The sequence below is a fragment of the Rhopilema esculentum genome, chromosome 4, assembly GCF_057945365.1.
Source record: "Rhopilema esculentum isolate cy_ngs chromosome 4, ASM5794536v1, whole genome shotgun sequence".
NCBI classification, from domain to species: Eukaryota; Metazoa; Cnidaria; class Scyphozoa; order Rhizostomeae; family Rhizostomatidae; genus Rhopilema; species Rhopilema esculentum.
Genome location: NC_142818.1, coordinates 10229452 through 10250946, shown reverse-complemented (window position 1 = coordinate 10250946; position 21495 = coordinate 10229452). Strand labels below are relative to the sequence as shown.

At 37.1% G+C, this 21495-nt stretch overlaps 1 protein-coding gene across 1 annotated transcript; it reads left to right on the top strand.

Annotated features, from left to right (window-relative positions):
- The first annotated feature begins 13 nt into the window (after positions 1 to 13).
- Positions 14 to 20427, top strand: LOC135690532 (protein argonaute-2). Its single transcript, XM_089114346.1, has 18 exons — positions 14 to 794; positions 3095 to 3366; positions 5861 to 5917; positions 6530 to 6657; positions 8929 to 9188; positions 9612 to 9783; positions 10142 to 10325; positions 11079 to 11193; positions 11759 to 11791; positions 12031 to 12312; positions 12867 to 13041; positions 14396 to 14489; positions 15343 to 15411; positions 17131 to 17256; positions 17942 to 18076; positions 18438 to 18539; positions 18833 to 19032; positions 19731 to 20427. Exons 1-18 carry the CDS (start codon positions 134 to 136, stop codon positions 19843 to 19845), a joined length of 3180 nt encoding a protein of 1059 aa, XP_088970472.1. The 5' UTR covers positions 14 to 133; the 3' UTR covers positions 19846 to 20427.
- The last annotated feature ends 1068 nt before the right edge of the window (positions 20428 to 21495 follow it).

Genomic DNA, 21495 nt, shown 5'->3' with positions numbered 1-21495 from the left:
CGATTGTGGGTGAATTTCTTGGAAAACAAAATTCGTACAGTCGTTATCAAACCGAAAGTTCGAGAAAAAAATCGGGTTTCGAAAAATAGAGTAAGTTTGTTACTTCGTTTACTACTTGCAAATAATATTTCCAATGCAAAATAAAAAATCTAAAGGAAGAGGCAGGGGTCGAGGGAGAGGTAGAGGAAATGCGTTAGCTGATAGTCAAGACGTTGGACGTCAACAACTGTCAGAAGACCAAGTGAAAAAAGATGGATCCTCTGTCCTCTCAGAGAATAACAATGTCCAACTTGATAGCACAGCCCTTGGAACTCCAAACCAATTCGCAGATGCTGCCTTGAATTGCAGACAGGAAAGTCCTCTATCATGTAAGAAAACCGGGGATCAAAAAGTTCTTTTGCAGCAACCCGAAGCTGAAGCTCAAGTCATTGCGCCATTGCCAAAAAATGTACCACAGAATGTTGTACAAGCAAAAAGAAAAGCTAAAAATGATAGCAATACACAGATTCAGGGAGTTGACATACCTACAGGAACAATCAGCCATCCTGTCCAAAGCACAACGAAAAAGATGGAAAATCTAAACTTACAGGATAATGTGAAAGGCCTACTGAAGAATGAACCCAATAAACTTGAAAATACTCAGGTACAAGCTAAAACGGTTGCTGATTCGAAAGAAGAAAAAAGTAGCACTGGTGGTGCAAAGAAAAAGGCCACTGGAGACAGCACGTCGACAAGAACTGCCATTGCAAATTTAGGCTCGACATCGCAAGGGAACAGATCCTCCCTGGAAACTGGTATGTCTTTCAAAATCAGATTCCAAGGTATAACTCCCCTAAGCTAAAATAGATCAACAGACACACGATATAAAAAAGCAAACAAGCACAAAAAAACTCATAACTATCAAAATATGAATTATGATTATCTGTACAGATGCACGAATTCTTATGTAATTTGATGGAATGTTGTATTCTCCAGCCATAATGCTTTGCTTTCAGTTTTCCTTCCAGCTATAAAACTGAATTGACCTAAACGGGGTTATTTCCATGCTTGAAATGAAAAAGATAAAAAACGACCCCACCCAATTTATACCTAAGTATTATTGCATTTGTTTGATGGAAAATGAGCAGATCTGACTCTTTGTAAGTTTTGACCGAAAGAAAATTTGCCAAAGACGTAGTTTCAAAAATAATTTTAAATAAGTTTTGTATGATATTTTGAATACTTACTTACTTAAGTTTATGCATCAACATCTGATTGTTCTAATAAGTCTTATTAGTACGAAATCTATAATCTATAAGTACGAAAACATTATGAAATATTTCAAAGCAAGGAAGAATTTAATAATCCCGAGTTGTAGGAAGGATTTATTTAGAGTGGTAGACTTAGCCAAAAATGTACTGTGCTAGCTCACACACCGCGTCTGGTATTTGAGTCCAAATTGGGGTTGTATTTTCATTTCATTTTTCTCGCTGTATAACTCTTTTCCTAGAGTGAAAGTTCAGCATTAATACTTTTTTCGAAAAACTAAGTTTTATAATTTTCCCTACAAAAGCTACTTAAAAATACTAAAAGATAATGAAGTTCGCACCCGATGCCAAACTCCACCTTTCATTATATTTTGCTTTCGGTCACTGCAGGCACCGCGCAGCCATTGGGCTAGCAGGGGCTATAGCCTCCCCCCCCCCACTTTTTTTGCAATAATAGGTTAGAACGTTTTTTAGAAAGTTTATTTTTACGAAACTTTGGAAAGTTTTTGGTAAGCAAACAGATCCTAAGTAGTAGCAGTTCGCCTTGACTGGGAACCGATTTTTGTTCATTTTTTAGGTGACTAATCTTGTTAAATCTATATTTTTAGGAATTGATATCTTCTCTGAAACAGACTGTTTATAAAAAGATAAGTGGAAAGAAGCAAGTGTTTTCTCTAAGTATTTAAGGGCGTTTTCTAGCGATCTTAAGGCGTGGCCACCATAAAATTCTCGGCCACGCTCTTTTCAGTCCACCCACTTACAGAATGGTGTGTGTGAGATCCCGTGTTTTTTTAAAATTATATTTAAGTTACTTCAAACGTTTATTGAGTTTAAATAGCCATATTTAAATAGACATCGTGGATGAAGTAACTTGTTCGTTGAATAATCACGAGAAAGTGAATGATGTTGGAATACGAGATAGAAAGTCAGCACTCAATATCAACGGAGTTCAAGACTATGTAATAACAGCAGGGCCTTCACCAGCTATTGTGCTCAAAGGGGGGGGGCAGGGTCCTCCGATCCCATTTGCCGACAGGTCTGAACATTTGCCGACGAAGCACCCCTACGTGGCAAAAATCTCCTCGTTTTTACAAAGGATTTTTTCCAAGGGGGTGTCACACTCCTCTACCGCAACACCCTAGCGACTTGCTGGTTGATGTTTAGATATGTTACAATAAGTAGAGTCAATCAGGTGAATTCCCCTCAGCGCACACGGCAGACGTTTGTCTTTGAAAGACGAAGATTTTTGTCTTTAGCATTCCAAAGACAGAAATATCAAAAACAAAAGTTTCGCGCTTGCGCTTGTCAAAGACAGAAATTTTTGTCTTTCAAAGACAGTCTTCGAAATTAAACATGTTTAGTTTTCGTAAACGGTCTTTGAAAGACAACGACAAAAGTCTGCCGTGTGTGGATCCAAAAGACAAAAATCTTTCGTTTATGACCCCGCACACTGCAGATTTTAATCGTGAAAGACAAAAATCTTCGTCTTTTGCGACAAAATTATGCTATGTGCGCCAGGCTTAAGTTTTGATCACATGAAGATATTCTCTTGAAACTGCCCGCCAAGCAATTTCCTGTCTGTGCTTCAAGGACGAAAATCTGTCTTGTGCACAATCTGTGAAGACAAAAATCCTCGTCTTTCAAAGACGAAAATCTACCGTGTGCGTGTGCGAATAACTCGAAGACAAAAATCCTCGTCTTTCAAAGACAAAAGTCTGCCGTGTGCGGTGGGCTTTAAGAACGTGTAAGTGTGTTTTTAGTATGGCTATTTATACTCAATAAAGGTATGAAGTTACCTAAATGTAATTTGATAATATCTTGAGACGATTGAATTTTTAAAATTTCAGATAATCGTAAACTCCTTGCAAGACCAGGATATGGTACTGTTGGCAGACCAATTAAACTCAGAGCAAATTTTCTTCCCATGAAAATTCCAACGTATGGAGATATTTATCACTATGATGTGTCAATAGTGCCAGAAGCTTCACGTGATATTAACAGGGCGGTGATCAAAAAGCTTGAAGACAATTATGGGAAAGTATTTAACGGCGAAAAGCCTGTTTTTGATGGAAAGAAGAATATATATACCAAGAAGCGTCTTCCTATAGAGAATAATGGGGTAAGGTTTTTTCTATTAGATTAAACCTCAACTTATAATCATGTCAGACATCTTTTGGCACAACTTACTCTCGATCTTCACTTCAATTCGGGAAAAAATTGTTCTAAAAAACAACGAGTAACGAAATTAAATAGGGAATGTGTAATACCACCTTCCGAAATTTTCTCAACAAAATAGTTTCTTAAACCCAAAATTATTACCTCTTAATGCTTTGGAGATCAAACAAACTGGCTACCCTAATTCATGATTGGGTCTTCTATGTCTTTCATTTAAAAGTAAAATAAAAGTAAGTTATCAAAACGACTGCAACCTAAATAACACACCTATGTTTAGAGTCGTTCCTGGTGAAAAAAGTTCACGACCCCTTTCGAAAGTTCCCTTTCGAAAAAAAAATTACCATGACATTTTTCATCCCCCACGTTATATCACATCACTAGATACAGAAAAATATTGTAAAGGACAATATTTAACAAAAAGCACTTTGTTGACCGTCCTTGTTGACCAAAACATTTTCCTGTTTTTACTTTATTTTTTGTAAAAAGGTTCTACGAGCCATGAGTGCTTGCCTTTTTAGATCTTAGTTTATATAACCCTTGTCTACCATACTGTTGATCCTCGAACTACCCCCTTCCTTCCCTCGTATAAGCCCGTCGTATCGAGGGGCAATTCACTCTTGCAAATAGAATACAAGATTTTTCCTAAAACAAAAAGATTTATGGGGATTTTCAGATAAAACAATAGGATTTTCACAAAAGGTGTATGAGATTTGAGATTGTCTTAGAGTGATTTTCCCCTTGCCTCGTATAAGCCAGGGATGTTTAACCCCCCCCCCCCCCCATCCACAAACTTTCTAAATAGCTAAGCTCATTGGGGAGGGGGGGCTTATTCGAATATTTACGGTATGAAGGGAAGTACCCTGGGTACCAGACTCACTATTTTTATTTTATATATAGTGAGTCTGGTACCCAGGGTAGAAGGGAAGTTGCAAGCATTCCAATGTGTTGAGGGACACTATGTCTAAAAGAAGACACTTGTTAGAGCTTCTAACAAGGTTAAAAAAGGGACATTTTCTGAAAAGCTGGTGGAGTATGTGCCGCTGGCTGCCCGGTTTTGACGTCCCTAATCATGTTGGGTGGCGAGTGATTCAGTGATGATCAACAGGCACTGTAGCCTTTCTGACTGGCTTATTTCGATTTACTGACAAAAAGTGTCTGACGAATTTTTTAAAGCTACTTTTTGAATTTTGTTTGAAAGCCTGTATGGAAACCTAATTATGTAAAATAGTAGAGGTATGCTGCCCAGAGATAAATTTAACAATAACATCTAGACGAAGAAACCGACTTATAACTTTAACAAGACACAAAGATTGCCTACAGAAACTGAGCTCATGCACAAATAGAAATCATTCTTGAAAAACGCTGAGGCTCTTAATATAAGTTATCTTTCTATTGGGGGTAATCAAGGGGGATATAAATCCGTCGTTCCGCGCAATTTTAAATTAAAATCCGCAGTTCCGGTCATTTCTAGCCAATGTCCCGCGTCCAAAAATGGTGGATAAATGCTGCTGATCAGAAAAACCAAGATTATATCGAGTACCTTTGTCACAAGAGAACAGGTAAAGAATTGCGCAAATTCGTAAGGCATTATAAAAAGTTCCGTTATCATTTTCGAGAAAATCAGCGTCTTGCAAATATGGAGGATTGCCGTAATTTGCGAAAAAATTTCCGTTGTTCCGCAAGCTTTGATAACCCCCTTTCTACAATAGTTTACAAAAAGCATACCCATTCATCGTCATCCGTCGTTAAGTCACTATGAAATGCATGCCAAGTCCACCAATTAGTACATAAAAGCAAGATCTAACAAACTCTTTTTTAACTGCACAAACTAACCCAGGCTCGTCCCAGGTCGAAACCCAACTCTTGAAATAGAGTGGCTCAATCGAGGGGAGGGGGGTGGCTAGGATAGTTTGGGTTTACTCAACGATAGCTTAGAATAATTTCAGCAAGGGGGGAATCCGGTTTATTCTGTGGTGGTAGATCTAAGCTGCAGGCTGCTTGCCATCGTTACTTTTCTATTTGGAATAAGTCTCTCGTATTAATGCAAGTATAAATATATACTTCGCTATCCATGGTCATGGTTCGCAGATATCGCATAGCTGGGTGGACTGCTTTGGTTATGGATCATTTTGTAACGGTTACGAGTTGTCGTGGGTTCAGTAACTACAGGCAAATAAAACGTATACTTATCGAGAAACATCAAATCAACAACTAACTGTATACATCATTACGAGGCTACAAACAAGTATTAAAAATAGACAATAACGTCACAATTTTACAAATGAAATGGAAAAAAACCTTTATATTATCTCAACATTTTACAAAATCAGGAGCTCATCACTCATTCATTTAATTACTCTCCGAAATCTATGCTCAAACAAATATATTCATTTATGCCTTTGACAGAATTTGAGTTTATAGACCGTTATAACTTGTAGAGCGAATTTACTGTGAAGTACCATTCAGAATCCTGGCGAACTGAAAAAGAATTTAAGGTAATGCATTTTGCTATACATCTCATCTTTTTATTTTTATTGGTATATAGCTAAAAATGACACGCTTACCAGAATTTTTGATCAAAGCTGACCAAAATGAGTGACAATTTAGACTGTTCCACTATCGGTTTCGATTTTAAGAGAAATTTAAGTGGAACCTTCATGTAAATGACTCTGGCTTCCCAGCCACTGAGCTGTTGATATTGGCTTGGGTGAGGAAACTCGAGGAAGAACCATACCTTGAGGGGGCAGGCGTTAAAACAAGAAAACAGATACATTACAGCGATTGAAGCGTTCTGGAATAAATCAAGCTTACAAAGGAGCTACGAGTCAATATCAGAACATATCAACTACAACTGAAATTCCTGCCCCTGAACTGATGGACTAAAATTTCTCATTATATCAATTTTTAAACAGGCCTAACTGTTTGAATATCAAGTCGTTTTGAATATCAAGTCGTTTTGAATATCAAGTCGTTTTGAATATCAAGTCGTTTTGAATATCAATTCGTTTTGAATATCAAGTCGTTTATGCTCTGATAACTCGGGATTTGCTGCTTCGTAACTGTGAATTTTTTTTAAAGTTTGTAATTTAACCTTTCTTCACCCATAGGTTACGGTGAAATTCGCCTCGAGTGTTAGCATTGAGCTACTAGACCAAGCATTGGTTGGCAAGTGTGAAATTCCAAGAGAGACTATCCAGGCACTTGAACTGGTGCTCCGTATGACCCCATCAGCACGGTAGGTTTTCATCTGTTCGTTTACATGTCTTTATTGATTCTCTGGCATTATTCATACGTCTCTAAGCAGGGGCGGATCCAGGATTCTTGGTGACTATAGCTCAAATCTTTTCGGATCAGGACCACGCCCTCCTTGCTTGTGGGACACGCCCACTATATGGGCAAATGATATAACCATGTGTGTTTATAGTTGTTTCGTATTCATAAATATTCCTTCGAACATCCTTTTTCTATTTTCAGGGACGGCAGAGAAGGGGGTGTGGGGGTACAACCGCCCCTGTTGCCCTTTGACAGAAAGGGCAAGGCTTGTTTTTAATAAAGTTCCCTTGAAACTGGCCAATTGTAATAATCAGAGAGATTCATATAAAATTCTGAACTTTTCAAAACATGTAAAATAATTCCTTTTGTAGAAGCTGAGAATTATCTTTCAAAAGCCCTTTTACTTGCGCCTGCCCGCCACCCCCCTCTTGCCGCTTGGTCGTTCCGCCGTCCCTGTCTATTCCCTAGTAGGTCCTTGCCTTTGAAGCTACATTACAGGGGACCCAGGATGTGAAAACGGGCTATAGTCCACTGTTGCTTTACAGGGGACAGAGAGCGGAGAAGTACCGTGGATACTCATATTCTATTGGTTAAAAGGGCATTTTCAAACCTGACTATAGCTTCACTATAGCTCGCGCCAAAAATTATAGTACGGGTTTCATTGTCTTCGATGTCTTTTCCAGAGCAAATCCCCAGACCGACTATAGCTCGGAATATCCACTGTAGCTCAATTCTGGTTGGTTACCGTCAACAAAGAACGAAACTTCTGATTCGTCTAAGTTTTAATATTAGACCATTCTGCGCTCAGTGTTTCATATCTTATCTGGAGAGGCATTGTGATGACACATTGCCAGCATTGCATGTTTGTTAATTGCATTTGATAACCTAAACCGCTGCTTTCAAATGTTGATAGTGAACACTTGTGGGCATAAACACATTTTTAGGGACTGCAAGGAAACTTTGTATTTCTAAAATCAAACACTGAGAATTTGACTATAGCTCGAGCTACAGTTGCTATAGTCTGGATCCGCTCCTGCTAAGCATTATTGATTCTCTGGTGAAACATGATACAAACTTGAGTAGCCATTATTAAAGATAGTTTTAAAATGTCATTTGGTTTCGAGGAAATCATCTGTTGTACGCCACTTTATATCAATAAATTAAAAATCTTTTAAGACAAAACAGTGTTATATGATGCAGTATTTCGTTAATTCCTTGTTGTGATAAAAGATTGTTGAAATTTTAATGTTGACTCATTCAGTGCTGAGGAGAGGGAGGGTCAGGGGGGTCACTGACCAGGGGGCCCTTGGCCTTAGGGACCCACAAATAATAACTCAATTAAAAACATTATAAGTAACAGTGCAGCCTCTCCATTATCACAAACTGTCTTTTAAAGAAACAATAATGACAAAAGTCTATGAAAGAAGCAAGGTAGAAGCAGTTTGAGTCTTTGACTGCTGTTATGAATTTCTCAACTTTGTAGGCTTGGTCTAAAGAAGTTGAAAAGCTTCTGAATGTTACCAAATAATGTGTACCCCCTAGAAGCGTCTGTCTTTACTATATATCTTTCGTCCTGACCAGGGGCCTAAACATCCTCCCTGCGGCCCTGAACTCACTGAATGTAGGATATAATGTGGCATTGATAATATGAATAATGATTCTGAAGGGCGATTGAGTGATTTCTGGTTTGGTGAGTGATAGTATGAAAAATGATTCTGAAGGTCGATTGAATGATTTCTGGTTTGGTGAGTGATAATATGAATAATGATTCTGAAGGTCGATTGAATGATTTCTGGTTTGGTGAGTGATAATATGAATAATGATTCTGAAGGTCGATTGAATGATTTCTGGTTTGGTGAGTGATAATATGAATAATGATTCTGAAGGGCGATTGAGTGATTTCTGGTTTGGTGAGTGATAATATGAATAATGATTCTGAAGGTCGATTGAATGATTTCTGGTTTGGTGAGTGATAATATGAATAATGATTCTGAAGGGCGATTGAGTGATTTCTGGTTTGGTGAGTGATAATATGAATAATGATTCTGAAGGGCGATTGAGTGATTTCTGGTTTGGTGAGTCATTCTACTGATAGCTAATTTAATGTATAAAAGTTGTGATGGCTGATTTTGATACTTAATTGTACGATTGGCTCCCTGTTGTTTCTAATCATTTATCAGCTTGTTGTATCACAGTCATACATGTCTGTTTGGTTCTTGTTTCGTTTTCCTAGGTACACTGCGATTGGAAGATCGTTTTTTTCAATGCCGACCAATCCGTTCGATCTTGGAGAAGGATGTGAGTTGTGGTACGGTACCTACAAAAGTATAAGGCCTACACAAGAAGGCATGATGATTAACATTGATCTAGCTGCGACTGCGTTTTACAAGACTCAGGACGTTCTAGATTTCCTCAAAGAGATATTACAAAAAAATGATATACCGCGTATTTTGAACGATGCTGAGAGAGTCAGGTTCAGTAAAAGCATCAAAGGTAAATTACTTTAAAAAGTAACTTTAATATGGGTAAATGAAAGCGAAACAGCTTATTTGCAGATTGGGAAAAAGTTTTGTGACTTTCTGGTCAAGAGAACCAGATGAATTAAAACTCATCTCAATTAAAGAGCAGTGTTAACTAAAAAGTTGTTATTACAACCGATTTCTTCTCTTCTGAAAAATTCCTTTAGCGCTCTTAATTCTCATATTTAGGGGTTATTCCCTTATTCTCTTTATTCTTTGGATACACCAGAGACGATCTTCATATTTTCATATTCCTGTAGCCAGTTTGGGGAGGGGCAAGATTAAATGGCACTGACAAAGAAAGTGTCCTATTAGATGCCCTCTGACGCAGTGACAAATCCTTGAGACTCTGGCACCCATGGTACCTATTTGGTTAAAATAGTTTTACGTTTTTAAGGCCTAAAGGTCCAACTGAATCACATTGTTGGGCATAAGCACCAGAAAAGAATTCTTGGCATTGCAAAGGAATCTTCAGAAGAAATCAAATTTGACTTGGAGCAGGAAGGAAAGAAAACGAGAAGGATCTCAGTTGCTGAATATTTCAAAACCACGTACAATATGGTCTTGAGGTAGAGTTAGTTTATCATCTGTCCAATTGAAATCATCATGAAAATCATCGCCAACCTTTTAAAAACATTAATTCTAGATCTAGAGTGATTCTAGTTTTATTTGACCGTTCACTTTAACATGTTACCGCTGCACGTTTATAAAAGACCTTACCTAAAAATATAGTATTTCTTTTAACCGTAACTCATTGCGTGATCTTCCGGTGCTGGTGCGCTCTTTTAAAGGGGGGGGGGGGCGCTCATTGGTAGAATTTCGGCACGTGACAAAATTTGCGATGAATGAGAACAATCTAGTAGTGCACTCGATTTAATAATACTTAAATAACTTTTTGGCAATAATATTTGCTTTCCAAAATTGCAGGTTTCCAAAACTTCCGTGCTTAAAGGCAGGAAGCGATAAAAAAGTCGTCCATTTGCCAATGGAAGTATGTACCATTGTCCCGGGACAACGATGTGTGAAAAAACTTAGCGAGGGGCAAACAGCAAAGATGATTAGAGAGACTGCAAAAAACGCAAAAGAGAGACAAATGATAATAGAATGCAAGGTTTGTTTGGTCATTAAGAGTACCGAAGTGATGATGTCACAAAAGCTTTTTAGAATTTTTCAATTTTGATCCCATAACCTGGAAGAGCATACCTCCAAATATAAAAAATCGGTCGATTTTGTCACAAATTTGCTGAGATACGGTCACATGAACACAGGCTCTTTGCCCATCAAACCTCTGTAATTTGGTCTTTTGGTTCAAAACTTTTTGAACCAGCCAAGAATAACAGTAATCCGATAGCAAACTTGAAACCTTTAATTGGCCATATCCCGCCCGATTTTGAACATATAAAACTGATTTGCATATCGGGAGGTATTTTATGCCGTTCTTTCAGAAAATGTGTTCAAATTTAAGAAACTCTTAAAAAACTTTTGATGACGTCATACTTTGGTATTCTGAAAACCCACGATGCTTGAGGTTTCTAATAACAAAAGATCAATATTACTTTCATTGATGTGATGCTTAGATTGGTATTCTATTGAGAAGGTTTTCATACCTAAATGGCAGCTTGAGCAATGTGTCAATCGATTATTGGCCAATCATTAAACGTGCGAGTGGTATGAAGCTTATTGATTGGCCAATAATTGATTGCAAGATGGCTTAAGTCATCTTTGTATCTGTTGATTGCCTAAGGGTACCACATAAAGAAGGTAAATTTTCTGCACAATCAATGTCAAAAAGAATCAAGAAAGCTAAAAATTTATGTTAACCAGCAGCTTTACATAAGATTGGATTGGCTAATTCTTACTTTAGGTGAGAGACGCGGAGCATGCAACGGACCCATACCTGAGGCATTATGAGATCGAAGTGGAAGATAAGCTAGTTCATGTCGACGGCAGGGTTTTGAACCCACCTGCAATCAAGCACGGTGCGTATTACCTACTGGAAATTATTATCTAACTCATTGTTAACAACTGCTTATTGTATTTGTGACAACTGTTCTATAATAAAGTGCTCGATGCCGTATAGGCAGCGCTGTATACGCTTTTTGTTGTATATAACAGGACGGTCATGTCATGTCATGTCATGTCATGTCATGTTATGTTATGTTATGTTATGTTATGTTATGTTATGTTATGTTATGTTATGTTATGTTATGTTATGTTATGTTATGTTATGTTATGTTATGTTATGTTATGTTATGTTATGTTATGTTATGTTATGTTATGTTATGTTATGTTATGTTATGTTATGTTATGTTATGTTATGTTATGTTATGTCATGTCATGTTATGTTATGTTGTTATGTTATATTAACTTCATTATATTATATCAATCAAATCAAAGCATATCACATCATATCATATCATGTATTGTATTATATTGAGTTGTATTGTATTGTATTATATTAGGTATCATATTATTTCAGGATATGCTCATACTCTTCAATAAACGACAATGCTGTCTCTAATATTTCTTTTTCTGTTTCTTAAGACGAGAGAAGTGCATTGGTTACACCGAGAGAAGGTATGTTTTTTTCAAGATTTTCATGTTTCTGGGTTAATGGCTTTCGTCCAAACTCAGGAATATAATGAGACATAAATTATAAGTCCCTCTTCGAAGGATATTCCAATGATAAAGTTTTCTTCCTTCTGGTGTATTCATTTGTCTTTTTTTCTTTTCGACAGCATATGTCATATGTAAGGGTTGGCATAACAATAAAAACTTACCATTTCTCTTTTTAGAAACTTCTTTCTTTTCTACAGGGAAATGGGACATGAGAGGTAAAGGATTTTTCAAAGGGGGCAATATTGACAATTGGGGACTACTTATCTGCTCGAGTTCGAGGTTTCTCAACGAGAGTGAAGCAAGAAACTTTTGTAACAGCCTTTCTAGACAAGCAGAAAGCCTTGGTATGAAGATGAGTCCTGAACCTACTCAAATAGTATATTACTCTGAGAGGCGAAAAACTTTGCATCAAACATTGACAGATCTTCACGAGCCTTGCATGAAAATTCTACTGGTAATCCTCGACGGTGGTTTATACGGTATGAATCAATTTCTTATCATAGCTTTTTGGAAGGGAAATCTGTTAGGTGGGAGGGGGGGAGCAAGCTTTTGTTTGTATAAAGACGAGGACAATAGCGAATTGCTTTTAACAATGGATGGTAACTTGCTTGAAGGAATATTTGCCCCCCCCCCTCATAGTTAGCATGTAAAAATGGCCCTATTTCTTATTGTCCGCTTTTAATCATTTGCACCTAGATTATCATATCAAAATATTGTATTACAACTGGAGAAAGTTTAAAAGTTTCTTATTAAAGCAGTTTGGTTTATATTAATCAAAATCAAACATACTATTGGGAAAGCCAAAGAATCTAGGTGTTGCTGGAATGGGCTTTACCGTTTGCCTATTTATGTCGTTAAAAAAGAAATGGATCATCGCTGTATGTAGAATGCACAAAGCGATTGCCCATAAAGTTATAATTTTCTCAAAGATCGTTACTATAATCTCATGCTCTTCAATAATGGATCTATAGCGTGCAAGCAATGACTCCTATTTGTACACCTCCATTTCTTTTAAAAGCAAATTCTGTTTTAGCTGAAATCAAATATATATGCGATAACGACCTTGGCATACAGACCCAATGCATAAAGGGAAAGAACGCCAAAAGGCCGAACCCACAACTCCTGGCAAACCTGTGCATGAAAATAAATGCCAAAGTTGGAGGAACTAACAGTTATTTTGAAGACAATACAGGATACAAATTATACAGGCAAGGTTTTAATTCCGATCATGAATGCATTATTGTTACAAAAAATGAAACAAACGCGCCAGCTGGATACTGTCGAGAACAGGCACTGCGGAGCGTTGAGAAGAATTGAGGGGGGGGGGGGGCTAAAACTAAATAAAATGATGATAAGTTGGCCTATTTCGTAACTATTTACGTTTTTGATAAAAAATGGGGGCTATAGCTCTCAGTCCCCTTGCTCTACTGTTCCTGGTCGAGAAATTTGTAAATCGAAGTTTTTAGCAAATTCTGTTGTTTTCTTGGCACTGTAAGCGAGTTTGAGCCAAAAGTGAGGAAGAATTATGGAGCATACATGGTCACATGAAACGGTGTATTAAAAATGTTGCACAAAATGTTTTCTAGTTTTGCCACCACATCATACGACAAAATCGAAAAAGAAATTTGTCACACCGATGTTTGACGGTCGTCATATATTTCGTATGGCATTATCGCGTTTGCGACAATGTTTTCTATTTAACTAAGCACTTTATCTCAGGCAAATTTAATTAAATGCACTTAAAATCACATGGAGAGGTACACAGTTAGATAGGCGAGAATTAAAAGAACATCAACAAAAATAATTTGCCATACAAACATTTTCCGATATTTGGCCATGCCAATGTCATTTCATATAAACTGATCAAATGATATTTTCCGTTAATATGAAGATTTTTTATAGTTTGGCTATAGCGTTAAGATGTTTTGACCTATAGACTGTACGAGCCTCAATAGTATCCAGATGAAAAAGAGATCTAAAAACAGGATACCGATCTTTAGCATAAACAATCTTCGGAATAATGTCTAAAAAGTTTCTTTGTATTGTTTATAAGACTTTTGCATTTCTCAGTCAGACGAAAAGCTTTAGTTTACAAAATGTTTGCTTTTTTCAAAGCAATTTTCAAGTTTTGTACCACCAAAAGATTGTTCTTTTATTTCTCATCCAAAATATCCAGCTTTTGAGAATAATTTTCCGTGTCAAATTGATCGAGGGAATGCAGTTGCCGCAAACCCCACTGTTTGATTTTCGCCATTATTTTCTATTTTACACTTTTTTGACTGACCATTCAAGGAGAGATGGAGGGGGGAGCTGTTTCACAAGCATCTTTTTCTATACCCTGGGTGCCAGAGCAACAAAATTTCGAGCACGGAAATGAAAAACCATGCGGAGAAGCGGAGGAGCATTTAGCTGAGAGGAAGGCACCAACTTTTCCTTCCCCTCAGCTAAATGCCCCTCCGCTTCTCCGCACGGTTTTTCATTTCCGTGCTCGAAATTCTGTGGCTCTGGCTATTTTGTGGCTACTTTTTCCATTGGTCGCTAAACGTTGTTTTGCATCCATAGAAACCCAAAAGTATTTGGCAGACCGGTCATCTTTCTTGGAGCTGATGTGACGCATCCAGCACCTTCAGAGACGAGCAGGCCCTCAATAGCGGCTGTAAGATACCGTTAAATTTTCTTGAAAATTTTACACCGTTCCTGTAGCTGTCTGAATTGCAAATTGTCTATTCAAGTGAAAAATGAGACTTTTGATAATGGAAGAAGGAAAGAACATCTTTGGTAGCCTGTTTGCCCGGGCAAGGAAACAAGTGCTCCTTAGGTGAACAAGTGCAAGTGTTAAAGGACAGAATTTCGTTAAGGAAACTTTTCCTTGTTTGCTGTTTGAATTTCATTTGCGTGCTTTACTTTCGTTCACGCCTTGGCCAATTTCCATGTAACATCCTGTCTTGTGATCAGCTCCTTTGTATTTGTTGGCTTTCTTGAATTTAATCGCCAGAGTTTAGACGTGATTTTAGATGTTCGTATAGCCGTTGTTATTTCGAGAAGTTTAAAGCATACCAGTTTTGCCGAAGTGACCCATTTAGTCGTTGTTGAAGTAGATGAAACTATAAGAACCGTCGAGCCAAGAAATCAGAACACGCTTATTGAATTTTGTACATTCTTTTACTGCCGAATCTGCGAACACAAGCCTGTAAAACCCTCGTAAACTCAGTGGTTTTACACAAGGGATGGAGCTTGGAGGCCAGACGATTCTATCGCCAGGCCACACTTAATGCTACAGAAGGTGTATTTGGTTCCTTCTTCATGGAGTGTGTAATGTGGGAAACAAAATATCGCTTTAAATGAGGCATTAAATCAACAAACACGTTTTACGATAATACCTACCTCTTCATGTATCTAATCTATTTGGTGTAAATAGCAATTGATCGACTTAAAAGACTGCATGATAAAAGCTTTTGCAACGAAGAGAAAGCTCGTAAGATAAACATATCTCTTTTAATATTTCATAGGTTGTTGGAAGCCTTGATAAATTTGCTACAAAGTATGCGGCACGGGTCGATGTTCAAGGGCACAGAAAGGTATGTGATTTTCTGAAATAATATTGATAAGTTTACCATTATTTCCACAGGGCGTCGTCGCGCTTCATCACATCAAATCTTTATAGAACTCATAAGCCCATTTTTTTCTGATACAATGTAGCTAAAAAGAAATAGTGAAATTTCGGTACACGTTTCATCAATGGTAGCAAATATCGTACGATTGTGAAATTTTGCAACACAATTGAATAACAGTATTTCACACCTTCTAAAAAACGTGCCTGACATGCTATGAACGAAAATTTCCACTCAAATCATTTGCAGTCGATCGTAGTTTTGCGCATTTTATGAAAGGAAAGGATTAATCTTCAGAGTAAATTTTTCACCTGCTGACTTATTAAGTGTGCTTTAAAATTTTTTGAAGATTTATATTTTATGCCATGAATTAAATGTGAAAACATGCCAAAATTTAGAAAACTGGCAGACAATGACAGTTTCACCGTCAAAAAATTACGAGAAACGTAATTTTCCTTCTTTAGCAACAAACAAAGGAGCTAGTAGAGTAGAGAAATGTGACGTCATCAAGTACCTATCTTTTGAATTTCTAAATTTTGACCACATATAGAGTTCTTAAGTGGTGACGTCACAAAAATATATTTTTAGAATATTTTAGTTTGGATCCCATAACCTGAAAGAGCATCATGAAATACCTCTAACTGTGCAAAATCAGGCGTGTTACGAATTGGCAGAGATATGGCTACATGTTTATTGGTTCTCTCCCCATCAAACCTCTGTATTTTGGTCTCTGTTCATAACTTTATGAACAGAGCCAAAATAACAGTGATTCGTTAGCAAACTGAAGCATTTTTCGTTGGACCCTCTTTAGATTATAAATGTAGGAAAATGACCGAAAGCAAGCAGAAAATGTATATCCAGGTGTTCATCGAAAGCAACATGAGAGGAAGAAAGACACGTCTGATTGGTTGATTGATAGAAGAAGCTCATAATCTTTCATGAAGGTTGTTAGAGGCAAGCTACCCTGGGTACCAGTGCTTGGAATATTGGGGGGAAGAAGATGTTCAAGTTAAGAAGAAACGTACTTCCCTCTCAATTTCCTAGGCTCTGTAACCCTGGATAGCAACTAGAAAGCAATTTTGTTGATTCCCAAAGTTGGAAACTTCAGAAAGTATGAATTGAAGTATGAGTTGAATTGGAGCTGTACTGATCTTTCCTGATTTCTCTTCACACAAATTCAGTTTTGTTTGTTACTTTCAATTCTATGTGTATATTATTCTTATACTTAATCACCAGTTTGATCTGCCTTAAATGTATCTAACTCAAAGACCATAAATTAACTTAGAGTAAGGATCATACTCTGTATCAAGCCCAAGCCCGCCCGCCCTTCCTGCAGAAAAACAATGTTGTTGTGAGAGTAGGTTAACTTGCCTACATTCCCAGCTATTTTGTAATCATCTCACTCAACATTAACCTCGGGGGGGGGGGGGGGAGGGAGGGAGGGGGTGTGGTATGGTAGCGCTTATGATATAAAGATAAGACGTTTGACTTCATTTTTCGTTAAGAAGTCCTAGCTATTACCAAGATTATAGCTTCAGCTTTGAATGGAGGAACATTTATGAGTATACTCAATTACTCAAGGTGGTCTGAAATCGTATTAGAGCAAAACTTATGCTCATTTGTAACTTAAAAGAACAATAACTCACTCTATTTCAATTGTAATAATAATGTTTTTGTTGATTCTAGGAGATAATTGCAAATTTGCAAGGAATGACAAAGGAGCTTCTTCTTGAGTTTAAAAGAGCGACGAGATCTGAACCTGAGAGAATTATTATGTACAGGGACGGAGTTAGTGAAGGACAATTCTCTCAAGTGAGAAATTTAAAATTGTTTCCAATTTAAGCTAGGGCTACTTTTTGTCATTTACAAGGGGGCATAGCCAACCTGCGCTGAGCCCCTCAGCTCTACACCCCTGTTTCCCACCTCTCCTTTATAAAAAAATAATTATTTTTCATCCGAATTGTGGAGTAGTTTTCTTGGAGGAAGGTAAATTTTCTTCGAGGAGTTCAGAAGGGGATACTTATCAGGATAATGATCAATACATCATTGTTTGACAATTTTTGTTACGCCAAATGCAACCCTCAAGTAACTATCGGTATTAATTTCTAAATACGCTGATTGAGATAAATGAACAAAGCATTGTAGGGTCTCAGAACTTTACAGCAAATATATCGATTTTTGCCAAAAATCAGGAGCGTAGATTTTTGCCAAAAATCAGAAGCTTAATTGCCGAAGTGTTTCAAAATTTTCTGCTGGATACGTAGAGCATTTTTTACATTTTGACGGGCTCCTAGCATCAGGACTCGAGGAGACTAAGGGCCCCCTTGTTCCTTCACAGTTGGCTGGGGCAAAGAAATTTACCTACCATCAGGGGCCATCAGGCCATTTTACTGACCAACTCATAATGCTAAAAGTGTAAAATAATTCAAGGCACAAGACATTAGTAAGTTTACAGGCACAAGTATACAAAAGTAACACAAAGCATTTCAATTTTCAGGTTCTTCAGCATGAGGTATCAGCTGTACAGAAAGCCTGCCGTTCGCTTCATGCGAAATATAAGCCTTTGATAACATTTATGACTGTTCAAAAGAGGCACCATGCTAGGCTCTTCCCAGAGGACAGGAGAGATGAAGTTTGTACATTCTCGATATCAAAACTATATTTTTGTATTACTTATCGAAATTTCACGCCTTTTAATCTACTTTTATAATGAGGACAAGTGTATCTAATCTTATTAGTATGCAAAATTCTACTGAATTCTGAAGCTTAAATCGACCAAAGGAAGTTATGTATAAAATGAAAGGGTTTCCCATTTTGCTACTTTTAGGCATTTTCAATAATAAAGGCAGTATTCATTACAACTTATTGTGCAGTTATTTGTCATTTGAGTTTTATACTATTTCATGCAGACTTCCATTTTTTCATCTCAGTTTAGGAACGCGTTTGGATGCACTCGGAAAAATCATTAAATACCTTTTTGTTTTTTATTTAAGATTGGAAAGAGTAAAAACATCCCCGCCGGGACAGTGGTGGATACAACTATTTGTCACCCGACAGAATTTGATTTTTACCTTTGTAGCCATAGTGGCATTCAGGTAAGCGATGTTTTAGAATGTGGCCAACCGGTAACTAACTGTGTCTTGACTGTTTATGAAGTTTATCCTCTATATGACAAGCCAGATTACGAAAAACGGCATCATCATTAGTTTTTAAAAGAACTCCATCGTAAATGATAAAATTTTTATTATGTGAAATTATGCTAAAAGGGGCAATTTTTATGATAAAATGAATTTGCGCCAGTTTCAACTTTTGGTTCTCTTTCATGTGTATATAAATTGCCTCGGGTGAAATCATATCTTAATGAAAACTCAAAACTGTCACCCACCAGGGAACAAGTCGCCCGGCACATTATCGAGTTCTCTGGGATGATTCTCGCTTTACTGCAGACGAGCTACAGACGCTCACATACAGCTTGTGCCATAATTACGCAAGATGCACGCGGTCAGTTTCCATTCCTCCGCCTGCGTATTACGCTCACCATGTTGCAATGAGAGCCAGGTATCACGTAGCAGCGAAGGAGGGAAGCAGGTGAGTCAACTTTTTGCTGAAAAAGCGTGCAGTAGTGGGAGGGTTCAAGGGGGGGGGGGGGGGGGGAAGGTAGTCCCGAACTTTCACAACTTTGGTAGCCGAGATTCGTGCGAATTCGATGAGAAGATTTCGGTAAGAAAGAGATTATTCCAACAGAATAAGTTTTAACAACCAACATTTACCAACATGAACTTCCTTGAAAAGCCAACCAAAGTGCAAAAGATATGTTTTCTTTAAAAATGATGTGACTCCGATGATATTTTGAATTGGAAAAAAGATTGTTACTAAAAAGGGGCGTGACCCTTTAAGTCGGCAAAATGCACAAGCAGTTACTATTAATATATACAATTGCAAGTCTAACTGGATATCAACCAAGCTCTAAGTAGTGTCTATTTACTTCAACAATCACTAAATTTTGTATCGCATTCTCTGCTCCCACTCCAAACAATGAATACTAACTTTTAAACCAACATTGTTTCAGGAGAGAGGGGGTGTTGCTTCGGACTTTTCTACGGAAAACAGTTTGTTTTTTCAAAGCAGCACTTAGGCAACTGGGTGTTTTAAGGACAAGGGACAGGGTTTCGAGTTTGTGTATACACTCAAATACTCAATTTACCTTAGATCTCGATCGTCTTACTTCTCTATTTAGCTTCACAAGGTTCATAACGTTCAAAGCAAGTATTTTGTTTTGATTTCAGCCAAGGAAGCAGCAACAGCGGATCTGGCTCGGTTGATTCGGCCAGCACAAGCAAGAGTTTGCAAGAAGCTGTTACTGTTCACGAGAACCTGAAATCCTGCATGTACTTTATCTAGGGCATCTAGAGATCTTATTGTCGAGTCTCTTTCTAGTATCAAAGACAACCACTAATGTCTAATACCTTTAGTAAGTGTTGTTTTAAAAAGTTTCATCGCAATGTGAAAGTAATTGTAGGAACAATCACGTCAATAGAAAAACCATAAGCCCTAACTGAAAATTCTTTGGAAGACGTTTTCCACTAAAGGCCTAGCGCATGCGGAAGATTTTTGTCGTTTATAGACTGGGGTTTGTATTTCTTACATGAAAATCTTTGCTTCAAACTTGCAATAATTTTTTCCGCTACTCGGATAAAGCCGTCTTAAATGGCTCAACTGCTTTGTTTCTTGATGCATTTCGATAGTTCCTTTTTGGCACTGTGTTTCTTTTGACAGCGGATCATAAAATCTACAGAAAAGATTTTTTGTGATACACTTTGTTGCACCTGTAAAGCTGAATTATCAGAAGTAGAATGCTACTGGCATTTATGTTGGGGTTTCTTCTGAAGAATTTTGGGGCACTGATTTCTTGTGTTCGTTAAATATTAAACGTAATACTATGTTGTATTTGTGATTAGCAAGATTGCATCCATGATAAAACTAGCTTTGTCTTGACTTTGAAGAAATGGCTACCTTTTTTAGTTAAATCAAGTACATTCATTACTTGGTTATAGCTTTGTCTTGACTTTGAAGAAATGGCTACCTTTTTTAGTTAAATCAAGTACATTCATTACTTGGTTATAGCTTTGTCTTGACTTTGAAGAAATGGCTACCTTTTTTAGTTAAATCAAGTACATTCATTACTTGGTTATAGCTTTGTCTTGACTTTGAAGAAATGGCTACCTTTTTTAGTTAAATCAAGTACATTCATACATTCATTACTTGGTTATAGCTTTATCTTGACTTTGAAGAAATGGCTACCTTTTTTAGTTAAATCAAGTACATTCATACATTCATTACTTGGTTATAGCTTTGTCTTGACTTTGAAGAAATGGCTACCTTTTTTAGTTAAATCAAGTACATTCATTACTTGGTTATAGCTTTGTCTTGACTTTGAAGAAATGGCTACCTTTTTTAGTTAAATCAAGTACATTCATACATTCATTACTTGGTTATAGCTTTGTCTTGACTTTGAAGAAATGGCTACCTTTTTTAGTTAAATCAAGTACATTCATACATTCATTACTTGGTTATAGCTTTGTCTTGACTTTGAAGAAATGGCTACCTTTTTTAGTTAAATCAAGTGCATTCATACATTCATTACTTGGTTATAGCTTTGTCTTGACTTTGAAGAAATGGCTACCTTTTTTAGTTAAATCAAGTACATTCATACATTCATTACTTGGTTATAGCTTTGTCTTGACTTTGAAGAAATGGCTACCTTTTTTAGTTAAATCAAGTACATTCATTACTTGGTTATAGCTTTGTCTTGACTTTGAAGAAATGGCTACCTTTTTTAGTTAAATCAAGTACATTCATACATTCATTACTTGGTTATAGCTTTGTCTTGACTTTGAAGAAATGGCTACCTTTTTTAGTTAAATCAAGTACATTCATACATTCATTGCTTGGTTATAGCTTTGTCTTGACTTTGAAGAAATGGCTACCTTTTTTAGTTAAATCAAGTACATTCATTACTTGGTTATAGCTTTGTCTTGACTTTGAAGAAAT